This window comes from Cetorhinus maximus, chromosome 12, assembly GCF_964194155.1.
Source record: "Cetorhinus maximus chromosome 12, sCetMax3.hap1.1, whole genome shotgun sequence".
Lineage (NCBI taxonomy): Eukaryota > Metazoa > Chordata > Chondrichthyes > Lamniformes > Cetorhinidae > Cetorhinus > Cetorhinus maximus.
Window position 1 is genome coordinate 84,431,900 of NC_135890.1, and position 27,518 is coordinate 84,459,417.

The 27,518-nt window shown below is 41.5% G+C and overlaps 1 protein-coding gene across 1 annotated transcript in view; it reads right to left on the reverse strand.

Moving 5' to 3' along the window:
* Positions 1-607: 607 nt before the first annotated feature.
* The window catches only part of LOC144687212 (kinase suppressor of Ras 2-like), a 153,055-nt gene continuing 126,144 nt past the window's right edge, over positions 608-27,518 (reverse strand). Inside the window, exons 10-12 of the mRNA XM_078552983.1 lie at positions 4,720-4,896; positions 2,525-2,654; positions 608-769 (exon numbers count right to left, since the gene is read on the reverse strand). Coding sequence (XP_078409109.1) covers positions 608-769; positions 2,525-2,654; positions 4,720-4,896 — 469 coding nt within the window. The remainder of the gene's footprint in view (positions 770-2,524; positions 2,655-4,719; positions 4,897-27,518) is intronic.

The following is a 27,518-nucleotide window of genomic DNA, read 5'->3' on the forward strand; positions in this document are numbered from 1 at the left end:
TGTAATAGAGGACATTAATCATAATGGATCACACATTTTTCTGGGTCACAACAGCATTCTGTTCAGTGACGTGGTCTTATCAGTTCCCACAGCATATGAAAAAGTCCACTTTTCCCAATAACTACCCATTTGAGGGACCATCTGAGCAGCTGGAACTTTCCTCATTTGTAGATAGACTCAAAACAGCCACAGGATCATGCAAGTTGTTTCTGGCAACAATATCACTCAATTTATTCATGAGAATTTTTGTTTTGAACTCAATTGGCCTTTTCTCCAAGTGTGCCTCCTGTGCCTGCCTAGATACTGAACTCAAAGTTACAAGAATTCCATCAACTAAACCAAGTGATATTTCCACACACCGCACTCTTCATCCCTGGCACTTGGAGCTGTGGCTACCAAAGAAGTGCACTAAATTGTGCCTGCTACCGCTGCGGATTTTATTCAGCTAAAACTGAGGTTTAAAACATTCACTTGGAGTTTCAGTTTCTGATTCCCAACTTGTGCACCCTTGGAGGATTGATCTGATTTGTCCATTTGAAACATTAAAGCAACGTAACGCATGAAACGCAAGACTGCATCTGAAATCCGACAATGTGTATCTGGACTTTCATACGTTGGAGCTAAGGGAAACGTACTCAGCTGACTTCCAGAAATGTCCAGGGTGGGAGAGGCGACGGTTTCGCTTGGGCAGTTTCTCAAGCAGCTCCATGATCTTCGAGAAACTGGGACGCTCTTCCTGCTCATAGGCCCAGCAGAAAAGCAGGATATCCTGGAATCAATCGGAAACAGGTAACAGATGCAAAAAAAAAAGCAACTGCTGTACCATGTATATATTTATTTTCACCTGCTCACAGATCAAAAGCTAACACATTGCATAACAAGTTTTAAAAATGGAATATAGCTAAATTGGCCTCACAAGGGAAACTCAAAAGATTTGTAATAGGAATCTGTAGCGTGAGACACAGACAATTTAACAGCAATACAAAAATGGTATTGGTGGAGGTTCAGCAGTATATAATCAACTGGATTTATAAATAACACGATGAAACCAAAATTATGTTGTCAAATAGCACAAATGTAATAAAATTATTACTAACTATTGGAATGAGTGAAATATTTGTCATTATATTTAACAAGTTGTACAAAACTGAAACTGCAAAAATGGAGATAAAGGCCATTTGATGTTCTTTTTATTCATTCATGGGACATGGGCATCACTGGCTAGGCCAGCATTTATTGCCCATCCCTAATTGTCCTTGTTCAGTTAAGAGTCAACCACATTGCTGTGGGTCTGGAGTCACATGTAGGCCAGACCAGGTAAGGACAGCAGATTTCCTTCCCTAAAGGACATTAGGGAACCAGATTGGTTTTCACACCAAAAAACGGCAATGTTTTCATGGTCATCATCAGGCTTTTAATTCCAGATTTTTTATTGAATTCAAATTTCACCATCTGCCATGGTGGGATCCAAACCCGGGTCCCCAGAGTATTACCCTGGGTCTCTGGAATACTAATCCAGTGACAATACCACTATGCCACCACTATAAATCACCATTACCATAAAAAAGTTATATGGTAATTGGTAACGTTATATGGTATTTAGTAAGCCTTACCAAAAGAGCTACAGGTGTGAAAATTCATCAATACTGTTCTCAAGGATACAGGCTTAGCAAGATAGTCATGAAGATCAATTTAATTGCTCATTTCAAGTAAATGTCATTGAAACATCTGAGTCTTCTGACAGATCTAAGTCATATACGGGCATGTAAAAGAGGAGTGAGCTAGAAGGTTGTAATGGGGGAGGGCAGGTGAAGAACAGGGCTCAAGCAGTTTTGTTTTTACAGCATGCAAGTTCAACGCAAGCATTGACTGTGTTCATCAACAACCACAAAAAAGGATGCTATGGAAAAAGTGTTATCTTTAACCTGATATAACCAGCAAACATAGAGGACCAACACAGCTGTGTGCACTGACTCTTTAAATGTATCTGGTTGAGTAGCCGTGTGCTATATCCTACAATACTTTTTTTATAACATTAATTAGGTCAATCAGAAAAAGATGGTATTAGCAATATTTTCAAATATGAATTATAGGAAATAATAGTCATTCAATAGAAAAGTGTACTGTACATTGTTTTGCAACCTTGCCTACATATTTTTAACCTTTTTCTTTTTTTGGTTCTATAACCTAAGTGGGTAGGTAGGTGGCATATTTCAAAGCTCTGCTGTTGTAGTTTTGCATCAATCATGAGAGGAACAAAACAGTAGAGATCCAATTTTCTTAGCTCCATTCAGCACCTCTCCAAGATTGCCTGGCTGAGATTGGGAACTCAGCATGTAAAGAAAATAGGGAGGAAAATCACGTCTTATTGCTGACTGCATGGAGTATCAATGTATCCGTGCCAGTTTATAAAGGAAAATGATCTAATTATATGTTAATTGGAGATATGTTGTAAAATTTCTTTGTAGTACTTTAAGGTACTGAATAATTTTAGATAACCAATGGTTGTTTGGTGTCTACATACCGAAATCTCCTTTCCCACGCCAATTTGACTTAGACTAGGCTTCATGCCTCGCCCGGTCTGCCATATTATCGCATCTGTTGGCTGATTCTTGAAAGGCCACTCGCGTGCATGCAACTCGTACCATATGGTTCTGTAGTAAAATTTAATAACTGCATTTAACCCAACAGTATGGCATTTTCAAAACATTTGTACAGATGTAGAGCTGCAACAGGTTTGATTGTACTTCACTCATTCCCATTAGGCAGGAAAAGAAACCCCAAAATCTCTATTGGAATCTTTATAACAGGCTACAGAAGGAGAAAGGCAAAAGACTAAATTTAAACACTGCTGCACTTACAACATCTAAAACTTCTCTGACTATGCAATGCCTGGTTTATATGCTCAGGATAGTTGTTAGTAAAATACATTTTACGATTTAAATTTGTTGGAAGTTAGAAGGAAAACAAGAGGGACGTACAATTCAATCATTTTCATTTCTATTGAAACTTACAGCACTTTAATACGTCACACATTATGATGATAATGTTAATATGTTGGTTTCTACTGACGATTTCATTGGTACTTCAATAATTTTGAATCCTGCTATGGAAACCATCATAGGAATTTTTCAGTATATTTTTGGTCCATTAAAATAAAAGACTTCAACTGAAACTCATCCCATTATTAATAGAAAATCAATATAAAGGCTTGAATCAATACAGCCAAAGTATGGAATAGACAACCCATATAAAGTCTGGTTCAATTGCTCTTATTAAATGCATTGATACACTCTTTGCATTTTTTTTATAGATTAAGCACTTGTCATATAAAAGGTTTTTTAAAAGAGTAAAAAAGGCACTCTAGTTGCCCGCACCCGCCCCACCGCCCCCACCCGCCCCATTACTTGCAATGAATGCTTTCTGCAGCCAATATTTATGGGACATGTACCTTTGGAAGAAATTGATCGTAGTGCAATATCTTTTACATTTATATTCAAGGAGGTAATACCTGATTTTACACACATCTGCACAGTGGTCATATCTAGTGACATGTACATTGGTGCCCAACATGGGCACATGCTGTAACATTTTGTAATTCCTCTCTTGTATGTATTCATTAAGGTTTTTCGTGTTATAGTATTTCGGTAAGGAGAAAATACCTTCACCAATTTTCACAAACTCTACAGGAGAATTAATAGGTGGACAAAGAACAAAGGTTTCATTTTAATGTAATGAATGCAACCTCATCAAAATAGCAATCATTATTCCTCCCATCGCATTGCTTAAAAATGACCTGTTGAAGAAAATACTTATGCTTTGCATTTAGCACTAGGTTTCGGTTGTTCCTGTCTTACATTTGTAACAATATTTAATTATTACATATCAGCAAAGTTTAAGAGAAATTCTACAGGTTGTTGATCAAGAGGAGGACTTGCATCTGTTGCTGTGATACCTGAGCCAATCAATGATGGCAGAAAATCTTATAAATGAAAATGCAAAGAGCTTTAGATAAATTTATCTTACATTAACAAGAGATCCATTACATTTCACAAATATATGAATCATTGTTTTTCCTGATTTACGTTGCCTTTTAAAAACAGATTTCAGTAACTTTGGACAATTATCATTGAAAGGAAACTATGGAGGTAATTTTAGTCTTCCCTGCCCATTATAGAAAATTATAATCATGGAAGTTAAAAATTGGATGGCTTCTATAACGTGTGGTTGATCCACAGTGCCATGAAATGGGTTAACCTCCCACCATCAGACCAGTCAATGGGATGGGGTCTATGCTAGTAGTTCTCACACTGGGATCTGCAGAGATATTCCAGGGGTCCGGGGAATAATGTGGAAGTGCTTACAGGTGCTGAGAGGTTACAAAGTGAGATCCAAGCCCTGACCACAGTGCCCTGAGCGGTCGCCCACATTGCCAACCCATTAAGGTCAGACCTGCTCTGTAAACACCTTCATATTAGTTTGCAGATTCCCTGGAAAGTTTTTATGGAGCCTAAATAAGACCCCAGTTTTAGAAACACTGACATAGACCACTTCATTGATGAACCTTATGGTGGGAGGGTAACCGGCAATAAAGCATGTTTTATATGCAATTGACTAATATCAAAGCATTAACACACAGTTTTAAAGTTAAGGCATGTCCAGAATCTTTAGCTATGTCCCTGTGTACCTGTCTGTTCAATTTATTATTTTTTTTTTAACACAATCCACCACAGTGCTTGTCTTATGAGAAAGCAGTGAACTAACCCAAATGCAAATACATCTGATTGCTTGGAGAATGGGAGTTTGTCTTCATCTGTAGAGGGAGAAAGTTGCTGAATAATTTCAGGAGCCAAATGACACAGCCAACCATTAGGGATCCTCATTTCACTCTCTCTCCTACAGAATAAAACACATGAAAAATTCATACAATCAGTGGCAGGGGAAAAGAGTCATCAGTTTTGGTTTTTGTCCTACTTTTTGCATTTGCTAACTAATCACAAACTGTCAGCATAAAATAGCTGTGCAATTAGGAGGAAGCACGGAAGTAATGATTTTGACAGATAGGACATGAACTGAGTGGTCTGTAAATCGATCTATATTGCAGCTTAATATGATGCTGTAACACACAGGTGTACGTGAATCTATTACTGTTCAATACTGAAACTTCATCCAGAAATCAAATTAACAGACAGATATTTCTGGAAATTAGTTTGAAATATCTGAAAGCACAAGAAATTCTGGCCAGGAATTTTCACGGAGGCGATGCCCTTGCTTCACTCCCACCTCACAACCCAACCACCCCGCCCACCATAGTCAGTGGTGGCCTTGCCTCCGCCGAGCAGAGAAGCCATGACCAGGTTTAATGATCATCAAGTTGTTAAGTGCCTGAGGTCGTGGCTTCTGCCCCGGTGTGGGAGGATGTCCCGCCTCTGAGAGCGGTTGGCCAATACCTAAAAATGCAAATTCCACTTTACTTAGCTCATCCATTAGCATTTCAAACACCTGTTTTTTACACTTAATCCCTTTGATGATTCAAATCTTGCAGTCTAACAGTCTGCAGTTTACTTAACTTATTCACAGACGCAGAAACATACACACACACACACACACACACATAAGCCTGCTTTAAAGTGTCCTACAGTAATATCAGGAAAAATATGATGGTTCCTTTACACATTTTGCCAGATGCAGTGGGAGGAGGTCTTTAAGTGGACATTAATTGGACACTTAAGGGCCTCAGGGGGTGTGATTCACCAGATGCTCACCCCATTGCTGCTAAAATTCCAGTAGAGGCAAGTGGCAATGGACACGGCACCCCTGCCTATTTACGCCTATTCCCAACTGCCAGCCTGCTCCCATGAGGGATGTTTAAAATTCCAGCTGCTGATTTACTGAGTGCTGAAGTACGGCCCCATGTTATTGAATTATGCAATGGGTACCTATGCTTTGGTACAGATCTTCATGCCAGGGACCATCCCATTGACTAGTTTGATGGTTGAGCGATAGCTACTAATGCAGCATTTGTTATATGCGGTTGAGTATAACTTCAAAGCATTAAAACAGTCTTGAAGGTAACATACCAGCAGAAAGGTTTTTATTTTCTTTAGTTGATATCAACTTGCTTACATTTAATAAATATTGCAATGATTGGGGATGGATGTAAAGATATCAATGTGGAAAAGATATGCACAAACCAAGAAGTTAAATTTTAAGACAGCATCCACTGTACATTACACTGTCCAACGTTTAAGTTGCTTCTTAAAATCTACCTTTTTGGCCGAACATTTGGTCGATTATCCTAATATCTCCTTATATGACTCCATGTCAAATTTTGTTTGATAACATTCCTGTGAAATGTCCTTCATAATTTTTTTGAAGATAAAGCATAATTTAAAAACATATTGATGTGGTTGTTTGATCATTATCACGAAGATGTGTTTTATGCCAAATAATGATTTCTAATCCACCAGCTGGAAACATGAATTGAACTTATAAAAACAGACTTTTTAAAACACAGAACAAAGTGACTTGAACTCACAGCCATGATAGCTACCTAATTTGCATCACTGTACATTTCACATTCCAACTCCATTGAGATGGAAATGGCATGTCTGCAAAAAGCAATTAAAGACAATGATCTCAGAGGAATGTGAATGAACCATACTTCCTATGCCATTAGCACAATGTCCAGATACTCAGTTGGGTGGAGATAAACCATCAAACCTAATCACTTGAAAAATGGAATCCTGGCTAAGAGGGGACTTCCCAGACCTGACCTAATCAAGTTACAATTGGAATACACAATCATGATTGAATTACTGGTCAGTTGGGCAGTCACATGACAAGCCAAACCTTTGTATGTTTTAAGCATGTTTTCTCAGTAGAACTAAGGCAAGCAGCGTAGTGAGAAGACCTAAGTGGGGTCCCTTCTGTATCCTTGTTTTCTCCAACCCACCGGGTAAGCTTCGAGCCCTCTTTGCTGACTGTGATCATCCAGGGACGCCCTGCTACAGACAGATATTTCTTAAATTATCCAACCCAGCACTACTGTCTCCCGAAGGACAACCAACTCAGTCTGTAAACACTATTGTGATAAAATGAGGAGAGGGCAAAGAGGAGAGCCATTCTACCCCTCCTCACCTGGTCGTAACATCATGTAACGGAAATATGGCTTCTCCCTTTCTAATGGTAATACACAGAATCCTCATCAGGCCAGAAGCTAAATTTCCTTGTGTGTGATGAATGTATAATTATCACCAAAGTGCAGTGGGTTGCAGGTTGTATCCATACAATGGTCAAGGTAATGTTGGCCATGTGCCCACACATTGTATGGTGAGTTGCACTGCTTGTCATGCTTTTTGTGAAGAAATATCAAGGACATTAACAGCCTTGCCCTGGCTTCAGTTACGAAGTTCTAACAGATAGTGCAACAGAAGTTTTCTAAAACTATATTTAATTCCCTGCCATTGGTAGAATTTTGAAATTTCAAACTTTATGTTGTCTCATATACAAATTTCTATACCTTTATTGAGAATAACCATCTTTCAACTGTAAAATTAGGAGCTTCAATTGTAACACGGGCTTCTAAAGTTTAAAGTAATTGCAGTCTGAGGTAATCTCATTATGGTTCAATTAAGTATTTTTTCCTGGAACCACATCTGTTGGTAATTTAATTTCTATTTTAATTTGAATTGCTAACCATGTGCTACAATTTGCACATTCATGAAGAGAAACTGTTCCCGTTTAACTTGTATTGGGTCAAAAGATTGTTAGTAGAAATGTCAAATCTTCAAAGGCTCATTGAGCAATTATCATCATTCACCCTCCCTAGGTATCAGATGTGTTAGCACGCTTCCCTCTGAATCAGAAGGTTCATGCCCCATTTTGGAACCTTGTGCACAAAATCTTCCCTGATACTTCAATGCAATACTGAGGGAGTGCTGTACTGCCAGAGGTGTTGCCTTTTGATGAAATGATGAACCCAAGCCCCTTCTGCCCTTTCAAGTGGATATAAAAGATGCCGTGACATGATTCAAAGAAGAGCAAACTGTTCTCCCCAGCGACCTTGCCAATATTTAACTCAAAACCAGCAGACTATCTGCACATTTATCTGTGTGCAATTTGGCTACCACATTTCTTACATTACAACAGTGTCTATACTTTGAAATGCTTAATTAGCTGGAAAGCACTTTGAGGTCAAAGCATGAATGTAAATCTTTCTTGAGTTACAAAGTTTACATAATATTTGTAAATCATAAACTCTGGAATTCCCTCTAAACCTCTCTATCCCACTATTGCTCTGTCCTCCTTTAAGGCCCTGGATAAAACCTCCATAGCTGACCAAGCTCTGGGTCATCTGTCCTAATATCTCCTTATGTAGCTTGGTGTCAGTTTTTAGCTGGCTAATTTTTATCCTGTGAAGCGTCCTGGGGTGTTTTGCTACATTAAAGGTGCTATATAAATGAAAATTGTTACTTTAATACCACTAGTTAAAGTGAGGTACATTATATAGCACAGCTATTGCCAAATGTTAAAGACACTGATGGATATTCAAGCAGGAGCTATTGCCTTAAATATCTGACATGGCTATCACAATTCAAAAAGCAGAAGATTTGCAGTTACAAATAATCCAGATCAAATTATTTCATTTATAATAAGGAAATTTTTGAAAAAATATATCAAGTTGCACATTCTAATTTTGACATCATGGCTACAAGCTTAGGTTTGGTTCATAGGCCACAAATTTCAAATCATCCTAAATCTAAGTTAGTTTGGATTAGCATCTCCAACTTTTTTGCAGAAACTAAGTTTCTATTCCTTTGAATACAGAGATTAAGGGGTGATCTAATTGAGCTGCTTAAGATAATTAAAGGTTTTGATAGGGTAGATGGAGAGAAACTATTTCCTATGGCGGGGGAATCCAGAATAAGGGGGCAGGGTGCTAAAATTAGAGCTCGGCCTTTCATGGTTGATGTCAGAAGCATTTCTTCACACAGAGGGTAGCAGAATTTGGAACTCCCTCCCTCAAATTGCTGTTGAGGTTTAGGGGCAATTGAGAATTTTAAAACTGAGATTGGTAGTTTTTTGTTAGGCAAGGGTATTAAGGGTTATGGAAGCCAGGCAGGTAAATGGAGTTAGGATATGATAGCCATGATCTAAATTAATGATGCATCAGGCTCAGGGGGCTCCTTCTGTTGCTATCTTCCCAGTGACTACTGTTCATAATCTCTAGCAACTAGTGACTACAGATTGAAGCAAATACTCATTCCCAGTTAAGAGATTCAGATCCTAAGTAAGCTACAGACAAGCTAGATTCAATCAAGTGCCTTACACATCACTAAAACTGTTTTAGTTAATTTAAATCACTGAATTGCTGCTATTATCCAAAGCATCTCTCATGTCATATTAGGTAATTAGATTGGATAATTTATTGCAATTAAAATATCTTTCTAACTGTGAAAATAATCCAGTGCCAAGTAATATTTAAAGGTGGTATCATCTCTTGTCTTAAGCACTTAATACAATATAGTTACAACATAGTTTAAACAAGCCAGTTGAAATGATATTTTTCTAGCAGAAGCATAAAATTTATAAACTTTTGGGATATCATCAAATAGCTCGGTGAAACATTAAGGAAGCTATGAATTTAGAAGTCAAAATTAAAAATGTTTCAAAAATGATTCAACAACAGACAAAAGACACTCTTGACAAAAGAAAACAAAGTATATTGCCAATCAATATTGCCTAATTCTGAATTACCACTACTGATTTTTCACATTTTTACAAAGTCCCACTTTACACCAACCTATAGCAGAGAGTGAGTTTTCACTCAACTGATTAGCACATACCGATTAAGCCTCTCATCAGCAGTCAAGTAAATTGAGTGTCCAGACACAATAACTAATTTTCTTCAGATTATTAGGATAAGTAACTAATTTTTTCACGTACAATCTTCAGATGTCATTATGAGAAAAAAAGTTAATAGCTCTTCCAGAAGCCAGAGGTAGGGGACAATTTTAATCAGAATATTGAGTGTGCTTGTAATGACAGATTGTTGACAATTGCTAATTGCCCTGCTTTGATTGTGTATGGGGCACAAAGGAAATCATTCTGGAGGGAAATTCTGCTTTTTATTCCTCTTTTGTAACAAGCATAATTTCAGAGAAGCACATACTTGGTTGATCAGAGAGCTAATAAAAGCGCAGAATTTTGAAGCATGTTCTACTCCAACTTCCTGCTCTAGACAATTAAACACATGCTCAGAATCCAAGCTCAAGAGTTTAGAATTATTCCTGTTTATAATGGTAGCCCACTGCTTCATTTCAAGTATAAAATGTCATATTTCATGTAGTACCTTTTCTTATATTCGGGCAAATAACAAAATATAAAATGGGAGAGGATTTTAACTTCCCAAAGCAGATGGGTTTTTGTCGGTATGCAGGAATGTAAAAAAATTTGAAACCCACCCTATCCTGCCTTCTTCAGGTTTTAAAGGAGGCAAGACAGTGGTGGTTGGCGGGGGGAGGGGGGAAGGGGAGGGGAGGGGAGGGGTCATACATCTAACCCACTCTCAAGAGGAAGGTTGGTCATTTAAATATTACAATGATGCTGTATGCCTCAGAATTATCTACTATTTCAAATTTAATACTGGCCGACTGCGTTCCCAAAACCTCAGGAAACCTGCCAGCTAAATGGAGACGAGGATTGCTGGATCCAGGAGATAACAGTCTTTCTACTTACTTGCTGGATCCAGTTTATCTGCTTCACCCACCTCCCAGGATTGGACGCCCTTGCCCACCCGATCCTTCCGATCTCCCCCCGACAATTCTGATCTTCTCTCAGCCCCCCCCATGCCCAGTTCCTCTGATTTCCCCCATAGGCCTCAGATCTCCTCCACTAGCGACCCTTCCAATCTCCAACCCATCCCCCATTCCGAGGTCCTTCTGATCTCCCCCAACTCTTCCAGTTGCTTTTGGAGACTGCTGATCCCGCCCTCCCTCCTCTTCGCTCACTGACTGCAGCTTGGTTCTGAATGCCTACCCAATCGACAGCTTCTCAATGTGGCTGGCTGCGGCCGGGAAACCGAGATAAAAAGTGTCAGCCCGATCCTGCCATTAAATTCGGCCGGATGTGTGGGAAAACTGTTCTTCTGGCTTTCCTGGCTTAAAAACAAACATCCTCCACTCACCCCATCTCTGGGCTAATATCCAATCCAAAGTTGTGAGATCCAGTGCTCAAATGCATGGGAGTAAAAAAATTAAAAGTAAGAGCTTGCATTTATAATCATCTTTCACCTACTCAGGATATCCCAAAGTGCCTTACAAGCAACTAAGTGTACTCACTGTTGTTATGTATGAAACACAACAGCCAATTTGTGCATAGCAAGATCCTACAAACAACAATTAAATAAATGGCCAGATAATCTGTTCAAAGTTTTGTTTGAGGGATAAACGTTGGCCAAGAGATCTGGGAAACTCCCCTGTTCTTCTTTGAAATAATGTCATGGACCTTTTATGTTAACATGAGAGGGCAGGTGGGGCTATCAGTTTAACACTGGATCCAAAAGACAGAGACAGGGATTTTGGGGAACAGCCAAAAGTCCTTTGACGTTGGGCAGGAATTTCCAGTCCCGCCACCAGCATCTCCAACACTGCAGCACTCCCTCAGTACTGCACAAAAGTGCCAACCTAGATTATGTATTCAAATCTCTACAGCGGAGTTTGAACCAATAACTTTCTGACGCAGAAACGAGACTGCTGGGACTGAGCCGAGCTTGACAGGAGCATATTATTTTTCACAAGATGATTAAGAATCAAGAAGGCATTTGACCCATCTTAGTTCATCCATCCAGTATAACCCAAATGCTGCAGTATTTTATTGATTCTTAAATAATTCCAAAGAGATTTATTCGGGAGTCCTTTCCATGTGTCCATCATTCTTTGAGTAAAGAAAATCTTCCTCGTAGCAGATCTAAATTTGGCTACATTAAACCTGTGACCCATTTGCTTACTTTTGCAATTTAACCTAATTTTATAGATTTATAATTTGCAATCTTACCTACCTCTATGAGAACATCTCTCTTTTGTTAGCTTCAACTCAACTGTTCCAATGCTACTCTCGCCATTCTCCCATCTTCCACTCTCCATAAACTTGAGTTTTGCTGCCTGTTTACTACCTTGCAACAAGTCCCTTGCAACAAAAATAATTTGTTTCTTTTCAAATTCCCAATTTCTTCAGTTTTTCCTCATAATGGAGGCATGTTGGTGTAGACTACTAAATATAAACGGGGCGGAATTTTACAGCCCGGTCGTGGCAGGGGCGAGGCCGGAAAATGCGGCGAGTTGTTCACAAGTCCATTGACTTCCGTGGGACCGGAAGATCCCGCCAGTGGGAGGGCCCATAAAATTCCACCCATGGTTTCTGCAAAGAAGGCGCTGACTATGAAGCGACTTATGCAGAGGTTTCTCAGACAAAAAAATTCGAAAACCACTGATATTAGTCAGAAATTGCGAATGTCAAGAGTTTGGACAAAAGATTTATTATTTTGATATTCAGCATCTTCATTGGCGACTAACTTGCAAAAGTGTGTTTTTTGATGAGGAATTAATTGCTCTAGGACTGACAATAACCACGGATGTGTAGCTGTTGTTTTTTAGAATAGCTGGTCCATACCATTCAGACTGGTAACAACAATAACCTGCATTTATATAGCATCTTTAATGTAAGAAAACATTCCAAGCTGCTTCACAGGAATGCAATCAGACAACCACTCACACTGAGCCAAAAGAGATATGAGGAGGGGTGACTTAAAAGCTTGGCCAAAGAAGTAGATTTTAAGGGGAGACTTAAAGGAGGGGAGATGGGTTGGGGGGTGAGAAGGCGGATGGGGAGATGGAAATATTTAAGCAAGGAATTCTAGAACTTAGGGTTAGGCAGCTGAAGGCACTGCCGCCAATGGTGGGATACAGGAAGTAGAAACGTATAAAAGGTCAGAGTTGGAAGAATGCAGAGCTCTTGTAGGGCAGGAGGAGGTGACAGAGATGGGGAAGGGCAGGATTATGGAAGGATGAGAATTTGAAGTTTGGGGAGTTGATGGATCTGGAGCCAATGTAGGATAGTGAGCACAGTGTTGAGGGGTGAGTGGGACTTGTTGCAAGTTAGTAAACAGGCAGCAGAACTCAAGTTTATGGAGAGTGGAAGATGGGAGAATGGCGAGAGTAGCATTGTAACAGTTGAGTTGAAGCTGACAAAACCATTGTTGAGTGTTTCAGTAGCAGGCGGCTTGTTAGCAAAATTGAAGCCAATGGGATAAAAGGGGCAATGGAAGCATGGATACAAAATTGGCTAAGGGGTAGAAAACAGAGTTGTGGTGAATGTATGTTTTTCAGGCTGTCAGGAGATGTGGGGCAGAATTTTACCCTTGTCGGGGGGGGCGGGGGGCGCAGTGGGTGGGTCCGGGGGCAGTCGCAAAGCCGACCACAATTTCACACTGGCTGGCCGACTAATGGCCAGCCAGTGTGAAATGCGCACTACAGCATTGCCAGGGTGGGGACAGGAGGGCGAGCGCTGAAGTTTGCGCATGCACGTGGATGCATGCAGTAAAAGCTCCCTGAGGCACGGAGCTGCCTCAGGGAGCTGAGGATTTTGAATGCTCAAAATAAAGATATGAAAAGTAATGAAATATGTCCCCTCATGTCACTCTGCCACACGAGCAGGGACGTGTTAAATAGGAGTGTTAAAAGTTTTTTTTAAATCACTGGTCGAAACCTCTTTCCGCCCGTGGATGAGGTTTAGCTAAAAATGCAAAAGCTGCTTGGCCTTTTTGCCCGCCCGCCAACTGAACAGCCGGATGGGCAGTGAAAAATTCCAATTAATTAATTAAGGGCCTTAATAGGCCACTTAATTGTTGGCGGGCGTGCTGCCGCCTCCTGCATGTGCCCGTCAACCAAAATACCGCGCGAGTGCGCGATGACATCGGGGTGCTTGCCCGACGTCATCGCGTGTCAGTTTACACTCGTTCAGGTTGGGCGCGCGCCCACCTGACGAGGGAAAAATTCAGCCCATGGAGTTACATTCCTCAAGGTTCAATATTAGGCCCACTGCTGTTTTTGATATATATCAGTTACTTGGACTTGGGGTTGCAGCGTACAATTTTGAAATTTGCAAAGGACATGAAACTTGGAAACCATAAGGAATACAGTAATAGACTTTAAGAGGATGTAGACAGGCTGGTGGTATTGGCAGACAAGCAGCAGGTGAAATTCCCCAGAGAAAGGTATGAGGTGATATATCTGGTTAGGAAGAATGAGGAGAGACAATACAAGCTAAATGGTACAACTTTAAAAGGGGGTCTAAGACAAATAGACCTGGGGATGTTTGTGCACAAATTGTTGAAGGTGGCAGGGCAGCTTAAAAAAAGCAGTTAATGAAGCAAATAGGATCCAGTATTCACTGGAGTTTAGAAGAATGAGAAGGGACCTCATTGAAATGCATAAAATTCTGACACAGCTGGACAGACTGAATGCAGAAATGATGTTTGCTCTGGCTGGGGGGCCTAGGACAAGGGGTCACAATCTCAGGATATGGGGTAGGCCATTTAGGACTGAGATGTGGAGAAACTTCTTCACTCAGAGGGTGGTGAACCTGTGGAATTATCTACCACAGAGGGCTGTGGAGGCCAAGTCACTGAATATATTTAAGAAGGAAATAGATTTTGAGACTCGAAAGGCATCAAGGGGTATGGGGAGAGAGCAGGAGTTTAGCTTTGAGATTGAGGATCAGCCATGATCATATTGAATGATGGAGCAGGCTTGAAGGGTTGAATAACCTACTCTCGCTTCTATTTTCTATGTTTCTATGATCCTGGACTTTATAAAGAGAGGCATGGAGTACTAAGGCATGAAGCTTTGCAAAACCTGTTTTTAAAATACCAGTTTGCCCTCAGGTGGAGGTGTTCAATTCTGGGCATAAACTTTAGGAAGAACATGAAGGCTTTGGAGAGGATACAAAAGAAATTTATTGAAACAGTTCCATGGATGGGGGATTACAGTAGATCGACTGGAGAAGCTGGGGCTGTTCTTCTTAGAGCAGAGAAGGCTACGAGGTGATTTGATAGAGGTGCTTAAAATCGCAAAATGTTTAGGTAGAGTAATAAAGAGAAATTCTTTCCCTGGCTGAAGGGTTGATAATCGAAGGGCACAGATTTAAGGTGATTGGCAAAAGAACCAGAGGCGACATGAAAAAAACCTTTTTTATGTTTCAAGCGATTAGGATTTAAAATGAACAGACTCAATAGTATTTTTGAAAAGGAAATTGAATAAACACTTGGAGGAGCAAAAATTGTAGTGATACGGGGAAAGAGCTGAAGAGCGGGACTAACTGGATTACTCTTTGGTAGAGCCAATGCAGACTTGGTGGGCCAAATAGTCTCCTTCTTTGCTGTACTATTCTATGATTGCATGGGCTGAAGCAGGGTTGAAGACCGATAATGAAATGCATGTGGTCTTTGTAATGGAAAGGATATGGGGTTAGAGACTTAGCTCAGGAGCAAATAGGGTACTGAAACTGGATTGAGCCTGAGTTGTCAGTGCCTGATGAGGAGGCTGGAACTGCTGGTGATGGAACAGAAATTATTGCTGACACAGAAGACAATGGCTTTAGTCTTCCTAACACTTGATAAATTAACAGAAACACCTGATTCAGTTTATCATGCAGCAGTGTCAAATGAATAAAATTACTGTCCTTAGGGTTTTTTTAAACAAATCATGTATTTTATATTTTCAAAAAGAAGTGTTGGCAATTTCACATTTTCAATTTTTCAGTGATATAATTCCCTCAGACTGGAAGGAACTTACAATATCTCTTTATAGTTTAGATGATAATTTACATCAATTGTAAATGTACATTGAATTGACTTAAAATGTAGAAGTAAGTGTAGATCAACTGTTGGCAATCACTGCTGTCCATTTACAAACAAGCAATGTTGTGCTGTTAGGAGTTGTGTTTGTGAGGAATCCATCATTTCACTTTTGATTTTGTACGTGACACTAAGGACTAAAACAATTCTAAACCACATAGCTGGAGTAAAGAGCTTGGGTGGAATTTTCCATTCTGGAGACAAAGGCTGGGATTTTACGGCCCTGCTGAGGTGAGACCCACCGCAGAGGGTGCCATGGGCCAGCCAAAAGTCCATTGACTTTCGGTAGGACCGGAAGATCCCAGCGGTGGGTGGGGTCAGAAAATCGCAGACTGAGTGCAGCGGCAGGCAGGAAAGTCGGTGTGATTGGCAGGGTGGATTTTCATGCCCGATATTCGCTTTTCAGCCATTAATTATGCATCGAAGAGTTTGTTGAATCTCGTGGTGGGACGGGCACTGATATGTCTGCCCTACCGCTACCTCGGGGTTGAAGGTCCTGGCACCATATTTAAATGGCACCTGCACAGACATTCACTCACTGCAGGCCAGGCGTGGGCTGAAAGTCTGCATTAGCGCAGCGACCTAATGCAACAAATCCTCAGCTCCACAGTTCACCGAAGCCTCCCTGGGGATTCTCCTCCAGGAAAGGCAGGAGCAGGGGAGTCCGCCCACCTGACCACACCAGGGAGGTCAGTGGCACTCAGGCAAGACCGCACATTCACAATGAGGGTCTAATTTTCTGTGCTGAACTTCTCCCACATGCCCTGAGACTCCTCCCTGATCAATTTTATTCTAACTTGTTTTTTGAACTGTGTAAGGTGAGCTCAAAAATGGTGCTGCTGACCTTTGTCTAGGAGACCAGCTTCCATCCTCCCCCTATCACCCACCAAGTTTTAATTTGGGTCAAAAGACCCAAGTCCTAGGAGCCACAGTCAGCCTTTTGTTATTTGTCCTCCTTGACAATAACTATGGATATCCAGTACTTGCACTTATGTCCTGACTGCAAGCATGGTGCCTTGAATGCCATGGCCAATGCACTGGGAAAGTGGAGGCTTATAGGGTCCATGCTTCTATGAACAGCAGACATGGCCATTGATTTTTTGACCCTACATCCATTCTGACTGTCTCTGTAAGGATCTGATGCCAATTAACACCGTATGCACCGCAGCACCTAAAAGTTATGGATTGTCATCTGAATGCACATCACGATTAAGGGAGTCAAGCTCATTCACTGTGCATTAGACCCTCGAGTCCAGCACCCAGCTGAGCCATGCTCTCCATGGTTTGAGCAGGACAAATATAGGGTGTCCCTTCAATCAGCCCAAGGTTTTCTGTGCTGAACTTCTCCACATGCTCTGAGACTCCTCCCCGTTCGCTTTTTTTCCATCTTGTTTTTCGAACTGTGTAAAGTGAGCTCAAAAATGGTGCTGCTAACCTTTGTCTAGGAGACCAGCTTCCATCCTCTCTCTATCACCCACCAAGTCCTTCCCATCTTCCTCCACCCTCACCACCTCCTAATTCCCCTTCCTCCTATCACTATCCAGTGTTAGTATCTAATAGGTTCTGTTGATGGATATTAAATACCCAATGGCTTAAGGTAATAAGGTGACGTAGTTTAACAAGAGCAAGGACCAAAGAACAGGTGAAGAAGTTGGAGCCCCTATGATAGAGAAGCTCTAATGGCTACTAACAAGTTAGATGGTAAATTGATAAAGGAGGCAAAACAAAAAGAACTTGACAGCTAGAGAGTTTGGCATTTACACAGAGATGCCAGACAAAGGACAGCCAGCGTTGTCCCATAGATGGATTTGTATGGAGAAAGTACTTCTCAATGGTATCTATAAACTAAGGTCAGGCTTGTAGCTCTGGGAGTTGAGGAACAACTGGGTGGCTAGGAAGTTAGAGTAGACTCCCCAACTGCAAGAAAAGTAAGTTTGAGGATTTTTCTAGCACTTTTAGTGACATATTCATGGGAATGTAAATCCTTTGATGTCAAAGCAGCATTTTTGCAAGGGGAATGATTTCAAGAGAAATATTCTTAAAGCCTCCAAAAGAAGCTGGAGATGTAGAGGGGGGGTTATGGAGGCTGAACAAATGTGTTTATAGGCTAAACGATGCATCCAGATTTGGGTATTTTTCAGTTAGGTCTGTCCTACTAAAGCTAAAATCAGCTAATTGTCTTCAGCTAAAATCAGATCCAGCAATGTTTTATTGGTACTAGGAAGGAAAAGTAGCTGGCATTTTCTTAATGCACGTAGATGATTTCCTATGGGGGGGTGGGGGTGGATCTGCTGCATTTGAGAAATTTGTGTAAAATTATACAGGAATTCAAAGCTGGAAGTTGGGCTTCTGAAGCTTTTAAATATAAAGAGTTGGACATTAGGCAGACTAAGTTGGGAATGAAGGCAAAATACTGCGAAAGCTGGAAATATGAAATAAAAATATATATTATAAACTGGGAGTAACCCTGACTCAGCAATCTTACCTAGAGAATGTTAACAGGATCCCGATAAATCGGGCCAGATCCTCACAAAAGGAAGAGGCAGATCAATTAAGAAGCTTAATTGGGTAATTAAACTGGTTATGCGTGCAAACTAGACCGGATGCATGCTATGATGTGTTGGCATTGAGCATCATGTGCTACTGTTGGGGAAGGTAATGAGATGGTTATACTTTATTTTTAAAGTTATTTTGAAGAGCCTTCAGCTGCCTATGCCACAAGTTCTGGAACTCCCTCTCTACACCTTTCTGCCTCTCTACATGACTTTCCTCCTGTAAGACACTCCTTAAAACCTATCTTTTTGACCAAGCTTTTTGTCATCTGCCCTAATATCTCCTTTTGTGGCTCGATGTCATGCTTTGTTTTATAATGCTTCTGTGAAGCACCTTGGGGAGTTTTATTAAGTTAAAGGTGCTATGTAAATACAAGTTATTGTTGTGGTGGTGCCAGACCAGGAGCCAATGCAGTACAGGGCTGATTGTTTTTCCAGTTGACCTGATATTGTCCTTTTCATGCTCCTCTTAAGCATCAGTTTATGTGGGAGACACCATCCAATTTATCCCTTAACTCAAAGAGCCGAAACATAGTGTAAATACTGCATAAATTGAGTTCAATTCCACTCTCTTTATCCTTTACTTCCTGACAGAATTGAGTCTCTAATGTAAACAGGTTACATTTTCCATATCACTACCTACTGAAATTACTCTTAATTCCACTGAATTAGGCGAGCCTGACTAATCTGACATTCAATCGCATTAGAATGGCAGGTCACTGATCCATAATGAGATCACTCATTAATCATACTTCATAATCATGTTACATAATAATGTACAAAAAAAATTATACATGCCAATTTGAAAAACTAAAAATTCACTTTGGTTGGCCATTCAAAATGCTTCAAGAACCAACAACAAATCAGCTTGCACACAATGTCAGAGGCTCACAGCCCACATTCAATAACAGAAGAAGCATGCAATCATCTTCATACAAGGCATCAGTAAAAGAGTTAAGCACTGGTTCAGTAACAGATGCTAAGTAATGATGCATTAACATTTCTAAAGTTCATTTGGCCCCTTAGTCATGGTTGTCTTAAAGAACTGATTAGTGATTTTAATTGGATAATTTTCACCTGCTGCTCTCTCTCACATTTTAAACTGGTGTTGACATTTATTCCTATATAACCAACATCACAGATTTGTGCAAGGAAAGTCAGCTGTGTTTTTTGATGCTTCATTTTTTTCAATCAATCTATCGATTCATTATATATCAAGCTTAGTAAATTGGGTGAGTGTTTCACTTAAAGCTTACCTGATAACAATGACTCTGGGCAAACCTATTACTGTATAATTCCTGTAGCATTGGTTATAGCTGCAAGTGGCACAGTGATGGAAGTTTTCAAAAGAACATAGGACTTAGGAGCAGGAATAGGCCATTCAGCCCTTCGAACCTTCTCCGCCATTCAATAAGATCATGGCTGACCTGGTGGTGTCTCAACCCCACTTTGCTGTCTGCCCCCTATAACCCTTGACCCCTTGTCAAAAATCTGTATAACTCTGCCTCGAATAAATTCAATGACCCAGCCTCCATTGCTTTCTGGAGAATAGGATTCCATATACCAATGATTTTCAAATTAAATTAAATTAAAAATAATTTTCAATGTCAAATGTCTCACACCTTGCTTTTCTTGGACTCATCCAGACTGGTATTCCACATAGTGAGACTCCAGTCAGTAACACTGCCACTTCCCCTCCTGCTCTGTCAGCACAAAAAATTGAATCATTGGGGCGGTTCTGAGAATAACTCCCTTCCCAATCCAGGTAGAGAAGATTGAACTGTCATGGCATACTGCAATTGTGGCATTACCACTAACTAAACAGGAATGGAATTAAAGTCTCATGGTATCAGGTCAAACATGGGCAAAGAAACCTCGTGCTGATTACCACCTACTGCTCTCCCTCAACTGATGAATAAGTACTCCTCAATGTTGAACACCACTTGGAAGAGGCACTGAGGGCAGAAAGGGCATAGAATATACTGTATATGGGGGACTTCAATGCCCATCCCCAGGAATGGCTTGGAGGCACCACTACTCACCAACCTGCCCAAGTCCTGAAGGACATAACTGCCAGACTGGGCCTGTGGCATGTGGTGAGCGAACCAAAAGAAGGGAAATTCCTATTTGACCTCATCCTCACCAATCCAGCTGTCACAGATGCACCTGTCCATCACAGTATTTGCAGGAGTGATCACCGCACAGTCCTTGTGGAGACAAAATCTTGTCTTCACACTGCACCCTCCCGCATGACCAACACATTAAATGGGATACATTCAGAACAGAACTTGCAGCTCAAAATTGGGCATTCATGAGGTGCTGTGGGCCATCAGCAGCAGAGGGATTGTATTCCCCCACAATCTCTAACCTCACAGCCCAGCATATCCCTCACTCCATCACTAACATCAAGCCAAGGGATGAACCCTGGTTCAATGAGAAGTGTAGAAGAGCATGCTAGGAGCAGCACCAGGCATACCTAAAAATGAGGTACCAACCTGGTAAAGCTTCCACATAGGACTAAAGACATGCTAAGCAGCAAGCTATAGACTGAGCTAAATGATCCCACAACCAACAAATCAGGCCAAAGTTCTGCAGTCCTGCTACATCTAGTCACAAATGATAGTGGACAATTGAAAAGCTAACGAAATATGAATTGGACAAAAGTGTCAGATGGAATTCAATAGGAGCACATATGAGATGGTAAATTTTAATTTGAGTATAGAATCTTGACTGACAATTCAGTGCAGTGCTAAGGGAGCGCTGCATTGTCAAAGGTGCTGTCTTTTCGATGAGAAATTAAACCGAGGTCCCATCTCCCCTCCACTGCACTTTTCAACGAAGACCAGGACATTTTCCTTTCTCTTGGTCAATACTTATCCCTCAGCCAACTCAATAATTGCATGACGGGAAGTCCGGGAGGGCTATATTAGTACAATCAATTTTTTTTAGGAATTAAGATTTAATCACAAAGTAAGTTGTTCACCTCCCTTACATTTACTGACATGGTTGCTGCTTGAGAGACCAGTTTTTCAGAGAAACAGGCTGCACCACAGTGACACATGGTGGTTAGACTCTGTAACTGTATGCGTGAAATGAGTGGTAGCAGTTTGGCCGTCTGCTATATACCCGTCACATTTGATTTTGATTGGCTTCAATTAAAAAGCAAATTAGGCAGGTATATAATGGGGCAGTCAATTAGCTACTATCTGTATATGCCCCAGCTAATGCACTTTCCCATCAAAATACTATAACATAGGACTTTCCACTGTATTGTCAAATAGAATGTTGTGGCTCACTTATTGATCTTAATATATCATAGATATTTAAAATATATTTAAAGCTTTCAGTCTCTTGTGCTAAATATGTTACCCATTGATAAAACAGCAACTTGTATTTATAAAGCACCTTTCGTCCCAAGGTGCTTCACAAGGAGCACTAGCTGGCAAAATCAGACACTGAGCCACATAAGGAGATATTAGATCAGATGACCAAAAGCTTGATCAAAGAGGTAGGTTTTAAAGTGCATCTTAAAGGAGGGAAGCGAGATAGAGGGCAGAATGTTTCACTTGTTGGGCGGGCTCGGCGGGGGCGGTCGGGAAGCCGACCGCCATCCGTGTTCGGGGCCGGACTGCGATTTCACGCTGACAGGTCAATTAAGTCCCGCCCAGTGTGAAACGCATGCTTCAACACTCAATGCTGCCTGTGTGGGCAGTGGGGGGGGAGGGGGAGGAGGCCTAGAGTGCAAGTGCATGCATGTGCACAGCTGCGCGCTGGAAAAGCACCCTGAAGCACAGAGCTGCTTCAGGGAGATGAAGTTATAAAAAAATTAAAATAAAGAATTTTAAGGTGTTAAAAAACATGTCCCCTCGTGTAACTCTCTCATGAGCAGGGACATGTTAGAAATTAATATGAATATTTTAAATTTTTTTTAAGGATGGATCAAAACCTCATCCCGCCCGTGGATGAGGTTTCGCAAAAATTGCAAAGGTTGGACGGGCAGCGAAAAATTAAATTCAATTCGTGTTAATGGCCTTAATAGGCCTTTTAATTGTCAGCGGGTGCACTGCCGACTCCTGCGCGCGCGCGCCATCTGAAATATCGCATGAGTGCACGATGACGTCAGGACACTCGCCCGATGTCAGCGCGCATCATTTTACGCTTGTTCAGGTCAGGCGCGCGCCCGCCTGACAATCTAAAAATTCTGCCCAGAGAGGCAGAGAATTTTAGGGAAGGAATTCCAGAGCTTAGGGCCTAGGTGGCTGAAGGCACAGCCACCAATAGTGGGGCAATTAATATCGGGATTATTCAACAGTCCAGAATTACAGGAGTGCAGATATCTCGGAGGGTTGTGGGGCTGGAGGAGATTACAGACATAGGGAGGGGGCCAGGCCATGGAGGGATTTGAAAACAAAGCTGAGAACTTTAGAATTCAGGTGCTGTCAGACTGGGAATCAATGTAGATCAGCAAGCACAGGGTGATGAACAGGACTAGGTTCAAATAAGGATGTGAGGGCCTGCAGAGTTTTGAATGACTGCAAGCTTAGGGAGGGTAGAATATGGGAAGCCACCCAGAGGTCCGTTAGTATAGTCAGGTCTGGAGGTTATTAAGGCCTGGTTGCGGGTTTCAGCAGCAGAAGAGCTGAATCAGGAGAGGAGATGGGCGATGTTACAGAGGTGGAAATAGATGATCTTAGTGATGGCCTGGCTATGTGGCTGGAAGCTCACCTCAGAGTTAAATATGATATCAAAAGGCTGCTAACTGTCTGGTACAGCCTCAGACAATTGCCAGAGAAAGGAATGGATTCAGTGAAGACAATGGGTTTGGTTTTTCCAATATTTAGTTGTAGGAAATGTTTGCTCATCCGGTACTGGATGTCAGACAAGTCATCTAACTGTTTACAGACAGTGAAGAAGTTGAGAAGGTGAGGTAGTGCTGGGTGCAAAAGATGTGAAAGAATCTTAGAAAAGCAAAATAATTCATTTTCAATCATTTCTTGGTGCTACAAAAAAAACACCTCCCTCACTGACCTATTAATGTGAAGTTAGGAATTTTTAAATCTTGTGGTCTTATCGGGAAATCAATTATACATAAGCTTCAAATTAGCTACAGAATAAACACTATGCACTCGATGATCTAATGGGGAGAATTTTCCCAGCCTCATGGAGGCAGGTTTGGAGGTGGGGGTGGGCAAAATCTGAAATACCTGCAGACAATCCTAACGTGTTCCCACCTCCTCCCGTTTTTCCCGGGGTGGGCCGAGTGTGCTGATGGCCACCTGCCTAGCAGTGGCAGGAAGCCAATTGGAACTGTTAAGAATCCAATTAAGAGGGATTTTTCCATTGGAATCCCTACTTTCCAAGAGTCTCACACTGTCTCCCCACAGGCTGGAAAAGGCAGGAGTGTAGTCGGAGGGACTTGTCAGTGAACTGACAAGTTAGGGAGCTTTTGATCAGTTGCATTGAAGAGCTGCAGACATAACCAGGCTGGGAGATTACCTTGCACTGATTCTGCCAGTGACTGGTATCACTGCTTGATAAGAGTGCCAGCTGCCTGGGAGGCATTTCGTCTGAGCAGCACTTCACCCACTCTCAGAAGCAACTCCCCTACTGCCATAGAGTCATAGAGTCACAGAGGCCTACAGCACATAAAAAGGCCCTTCAACCCATCAAAACTGCCAGTCTTCACAGTGGCATGGGAACAGTTTATGCAGCTACAATGTCCCAACCACTGAGGGTGGTATACAAAGCATGCACCCCTTATATACAAAGCACAAGGCTTTCCACTGCCACATGCTGCAACTGCAGAAACATGAACAGCAGCACCAGCTGCCTTCTACGCATCCACATGCCCTTCCATGGGGCAGAGAGAGTCGCCACCTAGAAGCAGGTGGAAGAAGGCCAGATTCCCAACAAATGGGCAATGGAGCAGTCATTCCGACATGCGTGAGTACCAGTGTCTCAGGACGTTCAGGCTCTGATGGCAACTTGCTGCTGACATCTGCACCCTCATGGTTCCAGACCACCTTCCCAGTGGACCAGACAGGCAATCACTGCCAGTGCCCTGGTACAGTGCCCTTTTTAAAGTTCTGTCACTGGAGGCCTCCACACCCCTGCCTCCCACAACCCCACCCACTAGACAACTCCCTTCGCCTGCAAGGAGAGAAAGCAGGGAGGTGGGCATATTATGAATAATGGGGATATGGGGTGCCTGCAGAGAGAGGAATGAATAATGGGGACATGGGGTGCCTGCAGAGAGAGGAATGAATAGAGCTGCGACTTGAGGCATACTGTGCAGGAGAATAGTGGGCAAGCCAGAGTATGGGGCTTGGCATCTAGCAATGTTACACCAGTCACCAGCCATACACTCCTGAGGTTCTGGATCTTCCAGGTCCATTGTCTCCAGCCTAGAGGGAGATGCACTGCTGCTTGAGTGGGCACATAAGTTAGGAGCCCAACCCAATCATATCAATGTGGCTGCTTCTCATATTCTTGGCTACTTCATTCCATGCTTGCATGGTTAGAGAGGCTGTCCTCATTCCCCTGCCCTTACATGAGCTCACCTCGCTCCAGCCCCTCAGCTTGACCTCCAGGTAAGGGTGAGAGACCAGGGGAGCAGCCTTCCCAGGTCTCTCCTCCATTCCTGTCGTTGCTGTAGCCTCAAAAATCCTTGTCCTGATGAGGCGCTCTGAAACATGCGGGATCCTTTTAATTAGAAATCCTTCCTCTGCCAAATTGCCTGCTTCTTCCCACCTGCCCTCCCTAATTGTTGGTCTCATATTCCAATAATACTTCATATTATTAAAAGGCTACAAAAAGATGGCAGCCTGAGGATCACCTAACTTCTCTTGTGGATTGAAACAATCCCCTGTCTCAAGAGGGAACAAAAGAAATTTTCCAGAGTGATGTTGACACAATGCCTTTTCCTGAAATTAATTCAAAAGGATTTCAATGCCAATGAATCAGTCAAATACAAAGACACTAGCTGCCTCTAACTCTCAAGGTGTGAAAGTCATCACACAGGATGTATAATCAACCTGGCCACCCACCCTACTTGGAAAAGGACTTTGGGCTTGTAACAGGTCAGATGGTGAGGCAATCATGTTTGTTGCCTGCTCTTTAAAACAGCAAGAAGCTGTTCTGCAGACAAAAATCCATCAGACAGCTATCAAACAAGGTGCACATCAAACAAACAGCCAGCTTGAAGATGGGAGAAGGACTCTCCCCAACCTGTTGCACTTTCAACTTCACCTGAAGACAAACCTCCTGGAAAGCTGATTACAAGAGGCTTTGCAGCTTACTGACAATCCTCTGCTTTACAAGGTCTTCACTTCAACCAAAGTGTAAATTTATCTGAGAAACTACAGGCCTGCCATGAACGAGAGACTGAGGCAATCATACATTGTAATTATATTGTTTTATTTCCTTGTCTGTATCTAATCTTTGTGAGAGTAATAGTGTGGGTGAGTTGAGTGACTGAGACGTTGTGGTTTTGAACCTCCGTGGCAAGTGTGTGATAATAAACAACCTTCCTTATTTTTAAATTCACAAAAATCTTGCTCCTGGAATTATTTAAATTGGGACAATCACTCTGAAGGTAAGAAAACACGCATGCCTTATATATACACACCGCAAAGCACACTGGTCACTGGCAGTTGAAAAACATTTCTTTTTCTGTGACAGTCATGGAGCCTGAAGGTAGACTATTAATTGGTTTGCTGTGGGAAAGGGCAACTGGGGATATCTTCTGCTCCAGCAAACAGATCATTGACATGAAAATGGTCCAAACAACCGTGAAGAAACTAAGGTTCAGCTCAATGATCCTGGTCCACGGGAAATACACAGAGCACAATATAATTCCCTTCTCTCCTCAATATGCTGAATCTTGCTGGGTACAGTTTCACTTGCACTGTAACTCCTGCGATATTCTTCATTTATCAGCCTAGGCTGTGAATCTTCACAGACTATTTGATCATGAGGTGGAGTAGGGCATACAACTGTTAAGGAAATGCATCACAAGTAAAAAAAAAAGTTTTGTCTCTCATAAAACTCTTTCATAAAATCTACTATGCTAATTTTCCTTTGTATTTTCGAAGCATAGTGATATTTTTAATTACATAAAAGCTTTAAAAATGAAACCCAGATAGAAAATTGCTTCAGAATAGCAACAATTTGTGAAAGCTTCTGTAAAATACTAAATCCAGTGTGCGGCTCAGAGGTCCAGATAAAAGCAATGCATTTCTCTTGTCTCATGAGAAATTGCTGCATTTTAAAGTCACAATTATCTTAATGTTCAGTCTTTCTGCACAAGTAATTTGTAGTCATTATGTCCCTATTTAAACGTATGCTTTACGTTGTAGAGGAATAAATAATACATTATATGACACTGAATTATCTAATGAGTGCAATTTAATTTAATATGAAGAAGAAAGCAATGCTTTGTTTGACATTTCAGTAGGCTGTAATTTTTAAATTGCATGCTGTATCAAATATCGTGGGATATATTTTCCTCCTTTAGAAATAGTAAAGTTCACAGATTTGTAGTGGAGAACCTTGGTTTTTCTACAGGCAACATGAAATGCAGAATGACCCTTATAGGCCTATTTTGGATTGCCTGGGTCTGGATACCTGATTGGATCAACACTAATTCAAAATCCTCCAAATCATCATGGGTGGTAGGGTACATGGGTGAAGAGGGGAAAGATTAGAAATGTGATCCACAACTTTATCAAGGTAAAGTAACAGTGGAGCAGAAGATACAGTATGTTTTTAATATGGATTATAGTTGCATATTTGAATGGGCCACATTAAGGAATTCCGAACAGATACATCAAAAGGTCTTGGGCGGAATTTTCCGTGCTCGCTGGCGGTGGGCATGATAGGTGACGTGAGCGGACATGACGTGATCGGTTTCACGACAGCGGGAAGGAAGGTCGCGATTGTCCACTCAGCCTGCCAACAGCGGGCCGCGTTTCCCACCATCAGTTGTCGGGAACAACATTGTAATACATCAGCATATCATTATCAGGCCATCCTGCCAGGTTCTTGCACCC